Source organism: Miscanthus floridulus, chromosome 7 (assembly GCF_019320115.1).
Source record: "Miscanthus floridulus cultivar M001 chromosome 7, ASM1932011v1, whole genome shotgun sequence".
Classification (NCBI taxonomy): domain Eukaryota; kingdom Viridiplantae; phylum Streptophyta; class Magnoliopsida; order Poales; family Poaceae; genus Miscanthus; species Miscanthus floridulus.
This window is the reverse complement of record NC_089586.1, coordinates 13,029,455-13,052,898: the sequence shown is the minus strand read 5'-3', so window position 1 is coordinate 13,052,898 and position 23,444 is coordinate 13,029,455. Positions and strand designations below refer to the sequence as shown.

General features: G+C 44.6%; 1 protein-coding gene across 1 annotated transcript; it reads right to left on the bottom strand.

Moving 5' to 3' along the window:
* Positions 1 to 18,660: 18,660 nt before the first annotated feature.
* Positions 18,661 to 18,966, bottom strand: LOC136465084 (uncharacterized). The gene has a single exon (XM_066463964.1). The coding sequence runs from the start codon at positions 18,964 to 18,966 to the stop codon at positions 18,661 to 18,663; it is 306 nt and encodes a 101-aa protein (XP_066320061.1).
* Positions 18,967 to 23,444: the final 4,478 nt, after the last annotated feature.

The window sequence follows — 23,444 nt, the reverse complement described above, 5'->3', positions numbered from 1 at the left end:
TCGTATGCCTTTACCCTCAGTGCTCCATAATTGAGGTTGGTTGGGAGGATAGCCTCGGAACCATAGACCATGAAGATTGGCGTGTAGCCAATGGCCTGGCTAGGGGTCATCCTCAGGCTCTAGAGCATCGCTACTTATTCTTATTCTTGTTGGGGCAGTTGGAGGTGCCTTCGTCGGTGTCCTCGTCCTGCTTTGCCTTGCCCTTGGGGCGGTCAAAAATCACCTTGACTGCCTCCTCGCCCGAGGCATAGCTGGTGGCAATGTCGAGGAGCACCTTGGTGGTTTGTGGGCCCTTATGTCCCAGCTTGTGAACTAGGGACTCGCAAGTGGTCCTAGATAGGAAAGCTCCTATGATGTCAGCGTCGGAAATGTCGAGCAGCTCGTTGCACTGCCGAGAGAGGCGTCGGATGTACCCATGAAGAGTTTCCCTAGACTTCTGTTGATAGTTTCTGAGATCCCATGGGTTCTTAGGATGCGTGTATATGCCTTGGAAGTTTCCCACGAAGATCTCTTTTTGGTCCGCCCAACTTTAGATTTGGTTGGGTGGAAGGTGTTCCAACCATGTTCGTGCCGAATCGGCCAGGAACAATGGAAGTTTGCAGGTAATGAAATTGTCACTATCCGCTCCATTGGCTTGGCAAGCAAGCCAATAATTCTTGAGCCATAGTCCAGGGTTTGTTCCCTTGGTGTATTTTAGGATGTTGGTCAGCGGTCGGTACCACGGTGGGAAGACGGCATTGAGGATGTGTCGACCAAAGGCCTAAGGTCCTATCAAGTCGGGGCTCAAGCTTCGGTCCTTGCCGCTATCGTAGCATCCGCCACAACGAGGGTGGTAGCCATGGCTAGCCTCCTCCCTCTCATCGCCATGGGCACGCCTGCGGGCATCGAGGGTGTTGCGCGCGTCATGGTGGAGGCCGAGACGCTCATGCAATGGGGCCACGGCGCACGGCCTACTGCCTCGCTATGCCTAGTGGACTGACATGTCCCTGTCGGGTCACTCTGAGGGCACGCGCTGGCTGGCGTCAAGCTCGCATCATTGGGACAGCGATCTCTCGGCCTACTGCACCGCCATACGCTCGAGTAGCGTGCGAATCTCGCGATGGGCCTGACGATCCTCGGGTGTCATGGGCTTTGGAAGTCCCCAGAACAAGGCCACCGCGGTAGCAATGTTCTGGCTTGCCTGGGTGAAGTGTGGGATGGCTTCGTCATCCTCGATGATCCTCCGATTCACATCGCGGGTCACAGCAGGCGCACACCCACCATCTCCATGGCGCTTGATCTCTCGCTCGAGCTCCGCGCATTCCCGCTCAAGCTGGAGTCGTGCTTCTTTGAGCTCTTGGTGCTGCGCCCTTAGCTGGTCTACCCGCAGGCGAGTTGGGGCCCCTGCATCCCCCTCGACCTCGTCGTCGAGGTCATCTGTTGGGGTAGCCCCTCCCTTGTGGATGGTTTTGATGTATCCCTCAGGGGTACCTACCATGAAACATTCTCACGAGGGGTGATGGTTCCCCTACTGGAGTCAGAGTCGGAGGGCGACTCCGATTCTCCCGCGAGAAGGTCATGGAAAGATTCCGTGACATATTCGGTCATCCCCACAAACTCGTCATTCATAGGGGATGGGTGCATGTGCTGCGCCACAAGGTGGCCAACGGTCTCTATGATGTCGTGCATACCAAACAGGAGCGCTGTCGGGGTGCTCCGGATGAGTTATTCTAGGGAGAGCGGCTCTCCTTCAATAAGCTGCATCATGACATTGGTGAACAAGAAGGTGAGGCGGCACAGATCCTCCTAGGATGGTCGAGGTCCTAGGAAGGCACCGAGCGGGCGCTCTAGCCTCCCGTAATCGAAGCCGAGGAGCTAGTCGCTCCCAAGGGCATGGGCCTCTAGTGCGTGAAGTTGTAGCTCCTCAAGTGCCTCGGCGATCGGGTCGAGGTCGGCGGAGTGGAGAGGCTAAACGGCGGCGGGAACCTACGCCAACTCTCCCTCCATTGTAATAATGAAGTCTAGGTTCTTGAAGCACACATACGTGCCCAGGACCTAGCTGACACCATGACTAGCCATCTGAGGCCTCATGTGGATGTTGAGACGCGCAAAAAGCCCCTACTTGGCGCGCCAACTGTCGGTGTTTTTGGACCACCGACGAGTAAATTTGTATTTACACGTCTAGCTCAGATGGTGTGCTCAAAGGACATAAGGGTTTACACTGGTTCAGGTGAAACATCCCTATGTCTAGTTCACTGCTGCTCGTGTTACTGGCACTTGGTTTGCAGTAAGGGTTACAAATAGGTGAGAGAGGGAGAGGATCCCAAGTCTCTGGTGGAAGGAGTGAACGGGTGCTGATAGCTCGCTTACCGCTCAGCCATGTGCTCCTATCGTGCTCTTCTATTTAGATCCCCCTTTCATGGGGCGCCCTGCTTCCCCTTTTATAGGTGAAGGGAAAGTACGGGTTATAGAGGAGGAAAAGGAGAAGAATGAGATAGAGAAGAACGCTTCTAGGGTTGCCGAGTCCTTCTCCTTCATGCGGGTCCCACTAATCTTGTAGATGTTAACAGGGACGGCTCCATGTCGTGGCCCTATTCATCACTGGCACCATGCGTAGGAGTCATCTACCGGTCATGGCATTCCACTCCATCCCGGTGGACGTCGTGGTGAACTAACGCGCCTGTCAGCGTCCGTACGAGGATTAGGCAGAACATCACTGGCACGCCTGACACTGTTGTTGATGTGAATCCCTAGGTATGGCCTGTCATGACCATGGGTTATATCGAGGCATGCCAACCTTTTTCCTGGCATTAGAGTTTTGACCCAGGCCCATACGCTTGGACCTGGAGTGGTTGGCGGTGGTATGGGTCCTTATCGGACGAGATGGAACCCGCGTCCTCGAGGTTGGGCGAGACGGAGCCCACGACCTTGGGTGAGACAAAAACCGTGTCCTTGGGGTTGGGCGAGACGGAGCCCGCACCTAAGGGGTCAGGCGAGATGGAGCCCATGGTCTCGAGGTTGGGCAAGATAGAGCCCGTGGCCTCGAGGTCGGGAGAGATGAAGCCCGTGGCCTTGGGTGAGACAGAACCCACGTCCTTGGGTTGGGTGAGATGGAGCGCGTAGCCTTGAGGTCGGGCGAGATGGAGCCTGCATCCTTGGGGTCGAGCGAGATGGAGCCCGCACCCAAGGGGTAGGGTGAGACAGACCCCATGGCGTCGAGGTCGGGCGAGACGGAGCCCATGACTTTGGGGCCGGGCAAGACCTTTTAATACATCTTGAGCCATCCGAGGAAGTTAGTGTGGGCGCTAACTCCCTTGCTTTGGGTATCCCTAATATCGATACCCAACAAGTAGGGTCCCGGGGTTGGTGTCCCAAACCAGCTACAGGTGCTCCTAGTCTAGGCTCTTGGCCTAGACCATGCATAGGAATGGGTGTCGCGCTTGGCCCCTACCCTTGGTACAGAGGGATGAGAGCCACATCAGGCCCCGACCCTTGACGATGACTAGCTTCAGGGACAGGTGCCACGACTAGAGCTAGCACTGGTAGAGCACCGTTTGCTGCTGAAGATGAAGCGGAACTAGTGCCGGCGTGACCGCTGAAGGGTCAGCAGATGTGGATGTCGTCATTGGAATGCCACTAGGCACAACCGGATCAACATATGCATCATCCAAAAAAATCATAGGCACTCAAAGGTGCCAGTGAGTTGTGCACAAATAGGAATTGGTGTTCATCAAAGACCACGTGATGGGAGATGATGATGTGGTTGGTGGTGAGATCAAGGCAACGATAGCCTTTGTGGTTTTTAGAAAAACCAAGGAGGACACATTCAGCAGAATGGGGGGAAAGTTTATGAGGCATGGTGGCGGAGAGGTTAGAATAACAACGACATCCAAAAACTCAGAGATGGTCATATGTGGGTAGTGTATCAAAAAGAGCTTGGTGGGGGTGCAATTTTGACGGGTTTTGCTAGGGTGAAGATTAAAAAGATGAGTTGTAGTTCAAAGGGATTCGACCCAATATGCAGGCGGCATAGATGCTTGGAATAACAAGGTGAGCATGATATTATTGAAGGAGAGAATGACACATTCAACCTTGCCATTTTGTTGGGATGTGTGAGGGCAAGAAAGACGAAGATGAATACCTTATTGAAGGAAAAAAGAGCGGGCTGCATTGTTGTTGAATTCACGACCGTTGTCGCTTTGAACAAACTATATACGACAATTGAAATGTGTGAGCACATAGCTATGAAAATTGCGCAAAGTGGTGAATGTTCAAATTTTAGTTTAAGCGGAAAAGTCCACAAATAAAGAGTGAAATCATCCAAACACACAAGATAGTATTTGGAGCCGGATATGCTCATAATAGGAGATGTCCATAGATCACATTGAATTAACTAAAAAGGTTTAGAGGCCCTGGACAAGGAATTAGAAAAAGTCAAATGACAGTGACGACCCAACTAACATGCATGGCACAAGGAGGTGTCATGATCACTAGGAATAACAAAAATAGATTTATTGGAACACAAACGAGAGAGGACTTGGATGCCGGGATGCCCCAACCATTAGTGCCAAGTAGTCTCCAGAGCAGCCAACGTGACTCAAGGATGTGAAGTGGGCATCGAAAGGAGCGGATAAAGATCTCTAGAGCTATCACAATGGTGGAGCACTGTCCTGGTGTGGAGATCCTTCACAAATAAACCAAAGGGGTCAAATTCAATAGAACACCAATTATCTTTGGTAAATTTGCAAACTAAAAGAAAAATTAGCTATGACTTGAGGAGATACAAGGACATTGGAAAGGTGGAGAGGACAGTGGGAATTAGGTAGCAAGGCTTGACTAGAACAAGTAATAGGAAGATGGGTGCCATTACCAACGATGATGTTGGAATTGGAAGGAAGAGAGGAGCTGATGGAGTAGAGATTACTGAAAGATGATGAAAGATGCGAGGACACACCTGAGTCCATGTACCAATTGGCATCGGGCTGCTGCAGCGTCATCTTGTTGAAAACGTTGGCCAGGGCAGCCTAGTTCTAGGACGCTGTCGAGTCAAGGGCGCCATGGAGGTCATAGGCGCCACGACTGTAGGGGTGGGCGCCATAGGAGTAGCAGGGCTGAGGAGCCGCAACAAGGTGCGCCCAGAGCAGCGCCCGAAAACGGTGGCAGTGGATGGAATTGTTTATGGAACGGACCTCCACCCAGGCGAGCACCTAGAATCCCCTGGCCTGGCATAGGCCACATCTGAAATGAGCCACTCCATGGGTTGGACCATGGACTAGGAGCATGCCAGGTGTTGTTACCCCATCCCTTGTCCTTGCCACACCACCAAGGACGAGACAGAGGACGAGGGGCCAGTGGCATTGGAGTGGCAGTGAACACCGCAGTTGCTAGCGTAGGAGCGCGAGGAGGGGCAGGGATGCCTTTGGGCATGGTGAAGGTGGTGGTTGAGTGTAGGGTCAATATGGCAGACTAGAGGGGGGTGAATAGTCCTTTCTAAAATCTAATCACACTAGCTAACCAAAACAAATGCAGAATTAAACTATTCGGTCTAGCCAAGACTACACCCCTCTATTATGTTCACATGCACCTTATAAAAGATGCTAATCAAGTAATTAAGGTGTCGAGCTAGGAAGAGATCGTCTAAACAATTCTAGCTTGTAAGGTCACACAAACCTATGCAACTAGTACTCAAGCAACCGGAGAGATCCTACACATACTAGTATGCAAAAGCACAAAGCCTAAGCTCACTAGCAATGCTCAATAACAAGGCTACACAAGCCTAATTAGAGAGTGCAAATTACTTAGCTACACAAACTAAGCAAAGCTACTTCTATGTTACACAACCAAGGAAGGTAACTAGCAAGCTACACAAGCTAACTAATTACAAGAGCAACTACACAAGCAATATGTATGAAGAATAAGTGCTTGTGTATGTAAATTGCAAACCACCGAGAAGATGATGACAAGGTTGACACGGTGATTTTTCTCCCAAGGTTCACTTGTTTGCCAACAGGCTAGTCCACATTGTGTCAACTGCTTACATGGTGGTTCTGTGAGCTAATAGGTGTTTCACAAGCATAGCCCACACATTGGGTGCTACAAGAACCTACCCACAAGTGAGGGTAACTCAATAACACGCTCTACTAGAGTTGCTCTTCGCAATCCCCGTGGGGCGAGCACAATACCCCTCACAAGCCTTCTTCGAAGCACCACACAATCTTCTTGCATGCTTTGATGGAGTCACAAGCCACCAAGACATCTAGGAGGTGGCAACCTCCAAGAGTAACAAGCACCACTGGCTTGCAACACGAAAACCTAGTGCCACTCGATGCAATCTCGCAATGCCATGCACTAGAAATCACTCTCTCACACAATCAGATGATCACTATCAAGCATATGTGAGTTAGAGGGCTCCCAAGCACACCTACACAAGCCACCAAGGCCTAAGGGTGCTCATCAGCCAGCCAAGGCCAGCCAAGGCATGCTTTTATAGCCCCAACACCAAACAAGCCGTTATGCTCACAAAGGGCCTCCGGACCCACGCTCTGGACCATGAATAGGGGGGTCTAGACAATCCCTCGTGGGTTCGGTTCACTCTGACTTTGAATCTCAGGCCGCCATGTGTCTAGGTGCCCATTACCGTGCTCCAATGGCTCTCTGCTAAGCTCCGAATTGATCTCCAGACTGGGGGTCTCGACCAATGCACCTCGGTCCTGAGGTATCCACTAAGGATCCATAGAGCACAATTTGCTCCCAACTCAGCCTAAGCTTACCTCCAGACCATGCCTCTCGGGTCCTAAGCATTTTGGCTGCTCTCGGTCTTCTGCGTAGTTAATTTTAGAACCTCCAGACTGAGTCCTGAGGTCCAGATCAGACCATCACCTAGAGTCCTGAGCCCTCCAACATAGTACAAAAATGCACATCTAGACCCAGGAGCAATGGTCCTGATCCTAGGTCTAGACTGGTCCTGAGCCAGAGTCCTGAGCTCAGGACTCAGGGCCAATGGTCCTAAGCTCTGCCAACCAGGGTCCTGAGCTTGTTTTTCATCTTTTCAAGCCCAACTTCAACATCCTTGCTTCCATGTGCTAACACCATTGTGTCCCAACATATGTGCACATGTGTTAGCATTTTCCAAAGCATTTTCAAAGTATTTTTCTCTCTTTTCACCACGCCACTCGATCCTAGCAACGTCGCAGTGTTAGATCACTCGAGTGGCACTAGATGACCGATATGCAAACAAGTTTGCCCCTCTTGATAGTACGGCCACCTATCCTAAACCTGGTCATAAACTTCTCTACACACCTATGACCGGTGAAATGAAATGCCCTATACGTTATACCTTTGCCTTGTGCATTCCATTCCATCTCCTCCAATGTTGATGCTATACAAGCACCAACAACCATCACAAATGATATGATCCACTTCATATCATCATGTGACCTTATTGGTTCATCGATCTTGACCTCACTTGCTCTTCACCTTTACCTTGGTCCATCAGCGCTAAGTCTTTGCTCAAGCTTCCCCGCCACGTGGTTTGTTGCTTCAAAGCCTCCAACTTGCCCTTCACACTTGCAACCAGTCCATCAAGCCAAGTCTTGTCTTGATCTTCTCCACCTAGCCACATGACTCCATGTCATGTCTCATATGCGATAAGCTCCTTCATTGCATTTGTACTCATGGACTAATCTCTTGTTTATCTCACATAAAACACTTATTAGTCCACCTAAGTTGTCACTCAATTACTAAAACCAAACAAGGACCTTTCAATCTCTCCCTTTTTCATAATTGATGACAACTCTACAAAGATATGGAAATTTAGCACTTTTGGATTTGAGTTGCTTGCCCAGGCAATTTTACCATGTGTAAATGATTTTGGACAAGTACCACAAACCCGAATTGTTAGTATTAGCTCCCCTACATATGTGCTAGAGTGTTTGGTTTGAAGCTTGTGGATATGCATAGATATGAAATATGGGAGAGTAATAACTACCAAATGATGCAAAGGTGTAAAGAATGAACCTTTGAAGTGATACCAATCAGATTGCACATTTAACACCATCCTTAGCACCATGGTTAGCTAGATACCACATGAAACAAAACTAGATAACTTATGAGTCTAGTACCACATGTAAAATCACATATCTAGCTACCAACCTATGCATGCTAGTTATCAAATCATCATTCAAGTTTATAACTAGCATCCACCACACAACCATGAATATAAAAATTTTAAAACTTTTGCAAATGCAAGCAAGCACATGACTATGCTCCCCCTACTTATGTGCTTCTTTTGTCCAAGAATTTTGATCCTTCTCCATTCTCCAATCTTGCTCCCTCTTGGTCCATGTCCATGTCTCCTTCTCCATTCTCCAATCTTGCTCCCTCTTGGTCCATGTCCATGTCCTTTGTACCAACTTCCCAATATTATTTCATATCTTTGTTTAACTTCTCCCCCTTTGTCATCAATTTCCATAAAAGGTATGCATTTTTTGATACAAAGGGTTGCACTAGGGTAGATGGTTGACACTTGAGTTGTATTTTTGATGGACACCACCATATATGTTGGAATGACACCACATGAAAATAGAGATACCACATGAAGGATATAATAAGGACTTTGGAATCTCCCCCTTTGTCATAGCATGGGTCATACCACTTGATAAACTTGAGTTCTTGCAAATGAGGGATGCTTGAATTGATCACTTAAAGTTGAGGATCACTTTTGGAACCACCGTGTACTAGATACCACTTGAGATATACCATGTGTAGAAATCTTGCCACTTGTAGCAATGTGATAATCTAGCATTGTCATGTGTAAGAACTAATATGGAACCACTTGTTGGATTTGTCATTTGTAACCAACTTCTTGAACTAGAATGTTTCCATGAGCTTCTTTCTCTTTGACTTGAGCTAAATAATTTGCCTAAGTTTCCAAGTTCGGTTTGAACCCTCTCTAAGCTTCTTCACACGCCCTAAGCGGTTATCTTATCAGGTTGTATTTGTCACTTGTTTGCAGCCCAAAATAGATCAAATACTTGGGTTCACTAGCTCATGAACAAACTCATATACTAACCACTAGATTCAATCAATCATTCAAGCGATAGTGGTAGGCTATGAATTTAAACTTTCATTTGTTATGCATGAACCTAATTTGCATGAACTATATGCACTAACCGCATACTAGTAAGAAATGAAATGATCATGCACATTACAATGATACCTTTGTTATGTTGGAGAAGAGGATAGTCACATAGATTCCAATTCATTTCTCCAATAGCAATGTGAAGTCCATTTGAATAGCTTGGTGAAGACCAATCATCAATAATGAAATCCATTCTTCACCCAAATGAATTGAGAACCACTTATGATTAAGTGCACTAACTCTTGTTGTGGTTGGCTTGGTTCTTCATTTATGTCAATTTTCTTGCTTGAGAGCACCATGTGAGAGAATACCACTTGAATTTCATGAATTGCTCTCTTTTTGGGTGTTGCTTGCTTTCTAGATCAACCCTTTTTATTGCCTCAACTAAGCATCTCAAATGTCCCTTACATCACCACTTTGATTTTAGCCTTCCAAGCCACGTGCTCAATTTACCTACAAAAGGCGGCAAGTCTCTACACTAGGGCGAAGTGACCTCCCTCCAAAGAACCATCCTTGATACTCACTTGAATTACACTTGTTTGATTGGTCCATATGATGAACTCATCTTGATGAAAGACCTTGAATTCTTGCTTAAGTCCAACTCTTCCTTCTTTAAGTCCTTTTCTTTCTACCAAATGATCTTCAATCATCACTAGAACTTAAATTTTATCTTCATCTTGAGTTTGGTCTTGATCTTTAAATTTGAGTACCTATTTTGTGCCAAATACACTCCATAATCAAATAGTCTTGTGTGGAAGAACCGCCCAATTTAACCTAACCCCAAGTGTACTCGTCAGCCATTTGACACTAAGTACACACGAAATCAAATTAAACCCGGTAGTCTATCGAGTACACCCAATGGGAGAACTCAAAAATCCACGTTTTCATCAGGGTCGTAAACAAGTGAATAAAGCTTACAACATTCTTAACTATTTCATACATCACAGAGTTACAAAATCAGAGTTATTACAAAACATATTTCTTAAAAGCAGCGAAATTAAACAGTTTTTAATATTGAAACAAAGGTAGAGATGGAAGAGTAAAACTGCTACAATCGCAGCGATAAAGGAAGCCTTGCAGAGCCCACCAGGAGGTATCCCCACACAACAATAGTTCTCTCCTGCATCCACCTATTACCTGCAATAGGGGGAATAAAACCCTGAGTACATAATGCACTCCGCAAGACTTACCCGACTAGGTGGGAGTAGTCTCCCGACTCTCAAGGATATGCAGGGCTATTTGGCTAGCTGTTTAGTTGTTTTTGCAGAGGAGCAGTACTAATAGTGCATCCTTATAATCAAAGTTTTAGCAGTCACATCCAGTTCATTACTTAACCATTCTAGGTAAGCACCTGAACTACTTTCAAGCATGTGGTAAGCAATCAGAATATTTTTCATCATCATTTGGAAGCCTCATCATCAACTCCATGTTCAAGTTGCATTAACTACGATGGCAGTGATACGACAAGTGGTATCCATATCCGAGGAGGGCGGCGATTGCTATCGATGTACATCCAGCTGGGCAATCCCAAACACACGCTTGTACTTTTCGAAGGAGCAAGTACAAGGCAACCTTTCCTCTTGTATGACCCAAGTTTGAAAGCGACCTGACCATCCTAGGGAACCCACCCTATGAGGCCCGCCCCACTGAGCGGCGACGGGCTTCCCCCTCATAAGTTTGGTCCATGGACATTCCCCACCTCCAAACACCGCCTCAAACGGCCAAAGAAACACCCCAATAAACTATTTAGGACCCTGGGTCATAGGAAAGTAATTAGCTTCATGGTCAACTTTAACTCGGGCCCCTGTTATGTGTTTGGTACCTTCAAACTTGCCACAATGCTACCAACGGTACAATCCTTAATCAATACAGGCGAGACTAATGCAACCAGAGCCTTGCTCTGTCGCCCAACCAAATCCACAACCAAGTTCCTAGTCCCGCCCGGTCTCCAATTATTATCCAGAAGTTCAAGTTCATGTGATAGTAGTAACAATATAACCATCACCTAATTCTCGCGAGTGACCGTCCATCACTCGACTTCTACCATAAACCCTGTAGCATGGCATACTATATGCTTCCTGTCATATTAGTAGGACTCATATGATAGAATATTTATGCAGGTGGGTTTCAAGCAACTCCTGGAACTTAATGCACAACAACGTATAATAAGTGCTTGTAAAAATAAGGGTTATGCACCGGGGCTTGTCTGGGTAACACATAACAATAAGTTAGTTGGCTCCATCTTTAGAACACAATCAACCATCATCTTCAGGACTGAGTCACCATTACACCATCTTCACTCTTGACGCCAACATCCTTCATTTGATCCATCGATCCGTCATCGTTCCTAAATGATATGCACTATGCAATGCAATGCTTAAGTGAAACAAGCATACACCAAGACATTACAAAGCATGAAAGGACCACAATACTCCATCGCAATGAACAAGGGTAACTAAGCGTTCTCGACCCAACTCTCATCCTCTCCGAGAGAGACTTACTTGCGGGTTGATTATTATCACTCTAACTTAAGTGAGCAAAACAACCATTTGCATTTTAACATACAAGTGCAAGCTACCATAATCATGCTAAGCACACTTCTACTTACCAAAATAGAAACTAAGTATACCTTTCTTAGTCATCACAGGGCACAAAGCAATACATAAAATGTGTTTTAAACATAAGATTAAACATATTATTCACTAACATTTAATTAAGATTTAATGGCAATAAAAGCATGACACTTGATAAATCTATAAATCAACATTTTATGCGACATCAGAGACATATTAAAGGTTCATGGGACATGAAAACAGTTATAACACAGAGATGACACACATTTTCTATTTTTATATATCTTTAACTATTTTAAAACTATTAAACGCGCATATCACAAGATAAATCAATAACTCAGGAAATAAGCATCCATTGGACATGGAATTTTTACCATAGCACAAACACATCAACAAAAGTCTACCATAAAAAGTCCATCACAATAGGAGCAAGGGAACTACATTTATGAATTTAACTCTAGAAAACATAGATATATTACTACAACAAAAACTTTATACAAAACCACATGGTATTATATATCTACTGCATAGAGCTAGTCACAAGGATTCCAAAACGTATTCATTTTCCTTTTTATGATTTTTCTACTATTTACTATGAATTTTCAAAGTTTCATCCGATTTATAGAAAAAGAAAAAGAGAAAACCATAAAAGACAAACACTTTGCAAACAAGCCCCTGCACTTTTGTAGGAATCAACCAACGGTATGATACACTAAGCAGCACTATTCATTTGAGTCACGAGATTTACATTGGGAATCCTGGAAAAGCTTCTATTCCAATCCTCGTCCTTCTTCTTGAAGCAGAGGCTATCGGGGAGGCCGAGGCCCATCCAGAGAATGCCCGTCGGCGGCGGGGAAGGGCCGGCCAGGCTGTGCAGCTGTGAGGCGCGCCCGCAGGCACTTGCAGCGTGGCACGAGGTGGCCCGCAGCCTGTTGGCAGTGGAGCAGGCGGCGGCAGCGATGGCTGCGCTGGCGACAACGGCTTCTAGCAGCGGCGCAGGTCGATGGAGGATGCGCAATAGGGGCAGACGAAGGTGGTGAAGCTGCTGGTGGTGGCTATTTGGCGTGAGGATGCCGGAGCAAGGACAACAGTGGTGGCGATGGAGCTCCAGCTCGGCCATGGCGTGCGCGCTCACGATGAACAGCGAGGGCCGGGTGGGAGAGCAAGCAGGGCGCGGGCGCAGCCAGCACGGCGTCCTCTAGAAGGCAGAGGGGTAGGGTAGCGCGGCATGGGTAGCGGCAAGGGAAGGCATGGGCAGCCATGTGTGCGCATAGCATGGCAAGGACCAAGCTAGGCATGGCGCGTTCGGGTCAAGCACGGGTCCCGCACCCTATACAAAAGATCTTCGTGAAACTGTAGACTACAACTTTGCTTAAGGGACCAAGGTTATTAGCGCGATGGATTAAGAGATACATGGTCAAACATCACTTGTTAGCCCAGAACGAGACCTCCAGTCGGAGCTCTCGTATCGCCAAAAATCAATTTTCGCACAACATCGGACTTCTGGTCTCGACCGAACCTCCGGTTTGGCCTCTTCAATTTCAGCATAGAAACCAAAATGTCCATAATTTTTAGCTCCGAACTCCGATTTCGATAATCTTGAATATTTTGGAAAGCTTATTCGGAGAGCTATCCATCCCAACAAACTTCATTCTCAAAGCCTTTTCTAAAAATTCTCAACTCCACCAAATGCTCCAACATGTCAAATGAGTTAGCACGGCTTAAGAATTAATTATCAAGTAACACCGGGGTGTTACACCTTGCACCCATCACTTGTCATGCTTCTAGATCAATCCAAAATCAAACATAGGTGTCTCAATCACTTATAAACATGACTCCAACTTGAGGACCTTTCAATCCAAGTGACTCTTGATTAATCCAATAATTGTCACTTTTCTTGCAGATTCTGTACACTCCAAAGAAAAATCTATATTTCCCAATGTACAGCTCCAACAACCATGAAATTTGGTGGAGATATGCTTCACTAAGTCTTCTAGCACTACTGCATGCTGAAAACTGCTGTACTATAGCTGACAAGATCCACCCCAAAACCAAAGTATCCCTTATCCAATACTCATGAAATTTTCACAGCATCTAACATCATAAATGTAGAGCATGTATTCCAAATTTCAAGTCAATCAAATAAGATTTGGTCACTCAATCATGGCTATCATCATAGCTAGCTCAGATTTTCAATATAGGGCAGATTTGACTATTTGAGCTATTCTTCTTTAAATGTGAATCAAACTTGAAATCAACTTGTTTGAACACTGTCATAAGACATATATCCATTCAAATCACTTACTAAAAGAATTCTCATGAACATATTCATTCAAATCAATCCAAATTTGATTACTAAGCATTCAATCCATTCAAACATCTCATAGCAAGCAACGTATGCATATATATATATATCCAATTCAATCAACTCATATGCACCCAAATAAATTTGATCAACTAGAAATATACCTTGGTAGCTCATAATCAACTTTGTAAGCTTCATCTCAACTCATTTGCAAGCCATTAAATATTCCAATAAATCATCACAACTTGATTTTGCACTTGTATGCTATAGCACATTTGAACTTCACTTGTTGTCATGGCATTGGGTTGGAGTTGCACTAGGCTTCAATACTTGACTTAATCATATGATGAACATAAATGAATCCAATTGAATCAAGCCTCCAATGCCAATGGTACCTACATTCATTCATCCACTTTTTGATGGTACCCAAACTAGTTTGGTTCCTCTCAAGTTAGGTGCAATATACTTAGGCGTAGCCTTAGTATGGATAGCGGGATGTTTTGCAATAGCAACCATAGAGGTACATTACCATCCTTTCTAAGCACATTATTATCATCAATTGAAATGGCCTTAGAAGTGTTACCTAGGGGACATGAATTAGCCATGTGTCCCCTTTCCCGGCATGAGTAGCAATTTCTCTTGGTTAGAGCCTTCTCTTCCTTCCTCGTGTATTGCTTCTCATTGCCTTGCCTCTCATGATTTGTTTGAGCCTTCTTCTCAAGCTTGGTAGGACACTTCGAGGCAAAGTGTCCCATTTCTTCACACTTGAAGCACTTGACGTGAGCATAATCTTTCTTTTCATTTTGATTCTTGCTCATCATCTTAGCATCTTGAATAGGAGTTGGATGCCTTTCTCTTCCACCCCTTATTGTATTCTTCTTTATCCCCGAATCACCACCATCTTCATGGTTAGTCTTATCTTGTACTTGGGGCTTCTCTTCTTACTCAACTTATGGCTTTGGTTGAGGCTCTTCTTTTTGCTTCACCAATTGCTTGGTTGGGCACATTGAGGTGAGATGACCCCAAGTGCGGCACTTGAAGCACTCGACATGCTTTAGCCTCTCTTCTTCCTTCATCAACTTGAGCTTCTCTTTGTTTGGACAACTATTTTCAAGATGTCCCACTTTATGGCACCGATAGCACATGAAATGAGAAAATTTCTCTTTTTCTTGCTTCTTAATATTTCTTTCTCTTTTCCTCTCGCCCTTGGTCATGCTCTTCTTATTGAAGCTAATGCCACACTTGTTACCAAAGTTTCTTTGATTCTTCAATATATGCTCGAAGGTGACTTTTGAGTCGTAGCACCTCTCTAACTTGTTGCTCAACTTCTTCACTTCTCTTTTGAGCTCATTGTTCTCCTTCAAAAGGTTAGTCTCACAAGGCATAAAAGTAGAACAAGCATCTATATGTGAAGAACATGGCACACAAGAGGTGGATATATGCTTCTTCCCTACACCACAAGAGTTAGTCACATGTTATGATTGATTATTTGACTCAAGTGATGAGCTCTCATTATTTTTAAGTTTCTTTGAAAATAATTTAATGAGAGAAGCATGGTGCTCAATTAATTCTTCATGAGATACACAAAGTTTCTCATGAGTCAATTTTAGCTCATCACGTGAAGCTCTAAGAACATCAAGTAAGCGCTTATGTTCTTCACATGAATTCTTTAGAAATAAGTTTTCTTTTTCCAATTTTATTGTTTTAGCTTTCTCATTTTTTAAAGACATGGTCATGCTAATAAGTTTAACTACAAACTCATCATATGAATCAACATGATCAACCACATTAGCATTAGATACCTTTGCGTTAACTTATGACATAAAGCAATGTGGTGTAGTGGATGGGCTCGTAGTGGCAATATCACCCAAGTATGAACCATCAACATCAACCTTGTCAAGTGAACTTGTAGTAGAATGATCATCATCATCACTTGACCATGAGGTGGAGCAATCTTCCACAATCGCGGTGTTGTAGATATGCTCAACATCCTCATGCACCTCCTCCTTGATATCATCATCATCAATATTATCATCAGAGGAACCTCTCATATTTCTCATCAAGATAAGTCCAAATCTCATGAGCGGTCTTCATATTCTTGATTTTCTTGAAAACCTTCGCACTCAAAGACTTGTGTAAAATGTTAGTACATTGGTTTTCAAGATCTAGGCACTTCTCTTGTGTTAGATTCTTCTCATTTAACACATAAGAAGAGCCCTCATATAAAATTTACCACAATTGTCATTGGTACACCTAATCCATCTAGTCATATTGTGTCTTCAATAAAAAAGTGTGTGCCATCAAAAATCTGTGGACACTCAATATCTAGCCCACTAGTCACCATCCTCTCAGGTCGGTAAAGACCGTAAATGAGAGACATAGCTCTAATACCACATTTAGACATAGTCCTTTCTAAAATCTAATCGCACCGGCTAACTGAAACAAATATAGAATTAAACTATTCGGTCTAGCTAAGACTACACCCCTCTATCTATGTTCACAAGCACCTTATAAAAGATCCTAATCAAGTAATTTAGGTGACGGACTAGGAAGAGCTCGCCTAAACGATTCTAGCTTGTATGGTCACACAAACCTATGCAACTAGTACTTGAGCAACCGGAGTGCTCCTACACATACTAGTATGCAAAAGCACAAAGCCTAAGTTCACTAGCAATGCTAATAACAAGGCTATACAAGCCAAATTAGAGAGCGCAAATTACTTAGCTGCACAAACTAAGCAAAGCTACTTATATGTTACACAAGCAAGAAAGGTAACTAGCAAGCTACACAAGCTAACTAATTACAGCAGCAACTACACAAGCAATATGTATTAACAATAAGTAAAGTGCTTGTGTATGTAAATTGCAAACCACCGAGAAGATGATGACAAGGTTGACACGGTGATTTTTCTCCCAATGTTCACTTGTTTGCCAACAAGCTAGTCCCTGTTGTGTCAACCGCTTACATGGTGGTTCGGCAAGCTAATAGGCATTTCACAAGCCTAGCCCACAGGTTGGGTGCCACAAGAACCTACCCATAAGTGAGGGTAACTCAATGACACGCTCTACTAGAGTTGCTCTCCGCGATCCCCGCGGGGCGAGCACAATACCCCTCACAAGCCTTCTCTGGAGCACCGCACAATCTTCTTGCGTGCTTCGACGAAGTCACAAGCCACCAAGCCATCTAGAAGGTGGCAACCTCCAAGAGTAACAAGCACCACCGGCTTACAACACGAACACCTAGTGCAACTCGATGCAATCTCGCAATGCAACGCACTAGAAAATCGCTCTCTCACACATTCGGATGATCACTATCAAGCATATATGAGTTAGAGGGCTCCCATGCACACCTACACAAGCCACCAAGGCCCAAGGGTGCTCAACAGCTAGCTAAGGCCGACCAAGGTATGCTTTTATAGCCCCAACACCAAACTAGTTGTTATGCTCATAAAGGGCCTCCGGACCCATGCTCCGGACCATGAATAGGGGGGCCGGACCATCCCTCACGGGTCCAGTTCACTCCGACTTTGAATCTCAGACCACCACGTGTCTAGGTGACCATTGCCGCGCTCCAGCAGCTCTCTGCTAAGCTCCAGACTGATCTCTAGACTAGGGGTCTAGACCAATGCACCTTGGTCCTGAGGTGTCCACTAAGGATCCAGAGAGCACAATTTGCTCCGGACTCAGTCCGAAGCTTACCTCCGGACAATGCCTCTCGGGTCCTAAGCGTTTTGGCTGCTATCTGTCTTCCGCGCAGTTAATTTTAGAACCTCCAGACTGAGTCCTGAGCTCCAGACTGGACCATCACCCAGAGTCCTGAGCCCTCCAACACAGTACAAAAATGCACATCTGGACCTAGGAGAAATGGTCCTGATCCTAGGTCTGAACTGGTCCTGAGCTAGAGTCTTGAGCTCAGGACTCAGGCCAATGGTCCTGAGCTCTGCCAACCAGGGTCCGGAGCTTGTTTTTCATCCTTTTCAAGCCCAACTTCAACATCCTTGCTTCCATGTGCTAACACCATTGTGTCCCAACATATGTGCATGTGTGTTAGCATTTTCCAAAGCATTTTCAAAGGATTTCTCTCTCTTTTCACCACGCCACTCGATCCTAGCAACGTCATAGTGTTAGATCACTCGAGTGGCACTAGATAACCGATATGCAAACAAGTTTGCCCCTCTTGATAGTACGGCCATTTATCCTAAACCCGGTCATAAACTTCTCTATACACCTATGACCAGTGAAATGAAATACCCTATAGGTTATACCTTTGCCTTGTGCATTCTATTCCATCTCCTCCAATGTTGATGCTACACAAGCACCAACAACCATCACAAATGATATAATCCACTTCATATCATCATGTGACATCATTAGTTCATCGATCTTGAGTTCTTGACCTCACTTGCTCTTCACCGCTGCCTTGGTCCATCGGCGCCAAGTCTTTACTCAAACTTCCCCGCCACGCGGTTTGTCACTTCAAAGCCATTAACTTGCCCTTCACACTTGCAACCGGTCCATCAAGCCAAGTCTTGTCTTGATCTTCTCCACCTAGCCACATGACTCCATGTCATGTCTCATATGCAATAAGCTCCTTCATTGCATTTGTACCCATGGATTAATCTCCTGTGTATCTCACATAAAACACTTATTAGTCCACCTAAGTTATCACTCAATTACCAAAACCAAATAAGGACCTTTCACTGAGGTGGACGCTGGGAGCTCAGACTCCTCCAGGGCAAGGAGCGACTGGGCCTCGAGGAACGAGGGCAACGGAGTCTTCATCTTTAGCATGGAGGCCATGCCACGGAGCGGTTCATTGACAATGCGGAGGAGGGCTAGCAGCTTCCTGGAGTTGTTGACCGGCTGCTCCAAATCAGTGAGCCCATCAGCGAGGCCCTTAAGCCATTGGGCGTACTCGAGCATCGGTAAATCGCCCTGGGACAAGGCGCGAAACTTGGCCTCAAGAGTCATGGCGCGAGAAGCCTTGTTGTCGAGGAAGAGGTTGGTCGCCTTGGTCTAGATGGTGTGAGCAGAAGCGCCAGTCTCCATGATCAACCGCATCACACGAGGTGACAACGAGGAGTAGATCAGGGAGCGGATGGAGCAGTCGATTGCCAACCACGAAGCATCGGGATCTTCCGGAGCCGGTGTGCCATCGATGTGAGATAGCGCACCGAACTTGCCGACGAGGGTGAGAAAGAGTTTACGCCAGGTGGAGTAGTTGGGTGGATCAAGTTCTAGGACGAAGGGGATGTGGGTTTTGACGTTGATAGTAGCGAGTGCCGAAGCGAGGCTCGAGGTAGGGGGAGGGGGGGAGAGCAGCGGCAGCCTGGGTATCATCGTCGGCCATGGATGGAAGGAGAAGGAAGGGGCGTCGCGATGGAGAGGAGGCGCGACGGGAGAGGAGGTGGTGGGTAGGAGAAGGGTCACCTAGCTGATACCACGAAGGACGAATAATCCCTACTGTTCCATAGATTGATCAAGTGTTTATAAAAGGAGTTTCATGACTCTTCAACTACTGAGACTCTTCAACTAAACTCTTCGAACTAGACTATACACATTCTAATAGTTCCGTGGAATATTAAAAAAATGACACGCAGCAATGGCATGCCATAGGCCCATGCCAGGCAAGATTTACCACGACAGCACCAAAAGGTATCAGAATTTGAAGTCGGGCTAAGCTACATTCTCTCGTACCAACAATAAAAGGAACAAAAACAAAACCATACTGTCTAACTGACGGACCATCTGGTCATTCCATCATTAAAGAAAACAGGAGAGAAGGGAGATACCTGCACAACTCGCTTTTACTAAACATCTGTTTCCATCTTTAAGGCGATGTACAAATTTGCAGGGAATCAGTGAGCTGCTGCTATCCACTCTTCAGTTCCATCCAGTACAAGCCGAACTGGAGGCTGGAGATCCATCAATATGGAGGGGGTGTTTGTGCAAAACCTTCATGTGTAGTTCAAAGTACATTCTGTTCATAGCTATGCCAACTTGTTCATGCTGCAGGTGCAGGGTACGTGGAGAGTGGCATGTAAATAAGTTATGTACATGTCTGACTTAATAAACTTTGATTGCCAAGATAACTATTCGCAACAAATTCGCCATTTCTCAACAAGATAATCTACTGCTGTCTTGTAATAATAGGAAAACAACAAAGAAGCATGAATAATCAAGCCCAATGAATTGAACCAACGCAAATATATATGCCAGAGAATGATTTTTTTCCCAGATATAGGATACCATGTTGGTTCAGTCTCAAAGAACACAAGATAGGAAAATTATTGTTCTATTCATATCCATCCAGTCATGCAACTCGATTATTACACTGTTTTCTTTTCCCGTTGTGTATGAATGAAACTAATATTCCATCCATGTCTTATTCACAGCAAGCGCAGCCAAGTAACACACACTTGCCACGGGTGTAGCCTCTATCCTTGCAACAGCCGTCGCAAGCACCGTACCTGGACGAAAGCAACTTGTGAAACACTTTGGAAACGGATCCCTTTGAATGCATGGTTCTTCAGCGCCCACCTCCATCTTCTCCTCTGCAACATGTCCATACAATCCATTTGTTACACGCAGTAGTGGAGCTGGGCTAGCCCAACGCCTGGGGCCATTCCATGGGCTGATTTTGCTAGATGAATTGAGCCTCTTTACAACACTTTGATAGAAAACATGGGCTAATGCCTATGGCCATGGCCCTAGTGGCCCTAGGCTTATCTCCGTCACTGGTTACACGGCTACATAAACAGTTTTTAGAGGCACCCTATTATATTTTTATAGACACGATTATGTCACCAACAGATTGTCCCTAGAAAATTGACTTTTATAGGTGATTGGTGTTACCAACTGCACCAATAGAAACATCGTCTATTTTTAGGGGTGGTCGGTATTGACCCTATCGCCTCTACAAATCAAATCTGACCGATTCTACACAGGTATGATACAATAACCAACAAGACTTACGAGAGGCAACAAGGATGATCAGCATTAGGAGAACTAGGATCTTCTCCATCTTCATTATTGTTGTATTTGTCCTCACCATCTCGACTGTACTGTCAACTGATATATGTGTGATAGAGTGAGCAAGTCTACTATATATGGATATCTATCAAATACGTCCAACTTCTGCACCTATATATCTGTATATATAAGTGTGCTGGTCTTTAGCATAGTTAGAAATGTTTGAATACGTCTATATGTACGATGAACACCATGTACATTATCAATGCTAGTAAATTAGCCAAATGTAATCATTGCTATAGTAACCTAACTTAACATCTCCTTTATTGTTTGGCAGCATGTAAATTCAATTTCATTTATTGTCATCACTAATTTAGAATGTTGTAATAAAAATATAATAGTAATTATGGCCCGGCAAAACTGATGCCTCTCGCCGAAGCCTTTGCTTTGGCTACATTGCATTATACTAGGATTCCTAAATCCTAATAATGGTCATCTAAAGTTACCTTTGCAGAGAAGGATGGGTAGTACGTTAATTAATGTTTTAATTTCTGAACCGCCACATCTTCTCGAGGTTAATGGATCCATCGTCGGGACTCTCACTCTAAGCGCCTCGACGTACGTACACTATCCATTGCACCTAACACCTGAACTAACGAACATGCATTGCATGGAAACAAAATCAACGTGCAAAAGTGAATGCATGGTCGAACTCAATACTACTATTGCTTTGCTTTGATAATGAAATTGGAATATGCTGTCCTGTAATATGAAAACAACAAAGAAGCATGAATCAAAGCCCAATGAACCAATGCAAACCAATCAAACTCTCACTTCCTGATCAAATTTTCCAGAGATTGATTTGAAATGACAGGAGAACCAAACTTCCTGATAGGATAGCATGCATGTCCATCTAAACAACAAAAACAAAGGAAGAAATTATCATTTTATTTTATTTTATTGAGAATGAATTATCATTTTATTCATCCATCCAGTCATGCAGCTCGATTCATACAAACTATTCTCCTTCTCTGTTGTGTTTGAAATTAGTTAATATTCGATATCTGGCAGCAAATGCAGGTAAGCGCCACAAACTTGCCTTCGTAGTAGCCTAAACCCTTGCAGCCTGTTGCAAGCACCTGGACGAAAGCAACTTGCGAAACACTATGGGAATGGATCCCGTGCAACGCACAAATAATCGACCTCAGTGCGCACGTCCAAGTTCTCATCTGCCTCCTCTTCAACATTATTGTTACCGGCAATGCACAAATAACCCAGTTGTAAATACGCTGCTACAAAAACAATTTTTAGACACACCCATTATTGTTATCTTTTCTAATCACGGTTGTATCGCCGACCAACCACTAATAGAAATGACTTGTAGGGGTGACTGGTGTTACCGGCAACCGCCAATAAAAACATCATATATTTTTCAAGGGTCGGTGTTTCCAATGCTGGAAATGCTATTTTCTTCAAGTGACAATTAGGGATGAAAACGGATCGGATACGGACGGATATCACCGATATTACATTTGTTTTCATATTTCTGTCCGGATTCAGATTCGAATACGGATAGTGTCAACTATGTCGGATAGGATACGATTGGATATCGACATCACAAATATGCGATTTGAGTATTCGGATACGGATACGGTATCGGATGTTGGATATCCGGACTCGGATATGGACAGATCTCAACCCCTCTAAACGGATTCGGTTTCGAATACGGTCGGAAAATATCCGTACCGTTTTCATCCCTAGTGACAATCGATTTTTCCAATCGCCCCTGCAAATAAATGTCAACTCCCTCTAGAAAACGATTTTCAAGGGATGATTGGTAATTTAAACTGTCCCTAGAAATAGGTGTCACGCGACAATTCAAAACCTTATGAATACAAACTTTTATATAAAAATTCTAGAGGTTGACGAGATCTAAAATTTTGTGCTTGATGACTTCTATATATATTTGAAATCATATATATAAGGGTCCAAATATACACCTTGAATCTTTGATTTTTTTAATTCAAATTTTGAATTTTCCAAATGACCTCAGATGTAGGCACATCATGTACCAAAAAAATTATAGTGCTCGATGAGATCTAAAACTTTGTAATTGAGAGTTTTTTACATTTTAGGAACATTTAGGGGTCAAAATATGCAATACAACATTTGTAAAAAAAATGTGAAATTTTACAACGCTTGGAAATAATGAGAGCCTTTCATTTGGCAAAAAGATGTAATGGTTAAAAGTAATGAGGAACCAGTTTAGAGGAACTTAAGTCGTGTACCGGAACCTAAAATTTGGTGGGCCAGGAACCAAGTTCTAATAATAATTAAATTATAATGGTATAATAGTACTGTCACGTAAGTAGGTTTGGCTCGGCCTGACAAAGTCCACGAGAGCAACTTCAGATCAAGGCTAACGGGCCTGTTTTTCTTTCACTTTTATTTGGTGGCGCGGCAGGGGCCGGCGGTGA

What these genes read in the sequence shown, in the direction of transcription:
- LOC136465084 (XM_066463964.1), bottom strand. Translation starts at nt 18,966, where the DNA reads ATGACTCTTGAGGCCAAGTTTCGCGCCTTGTCCCAGGGCGATTTACCG.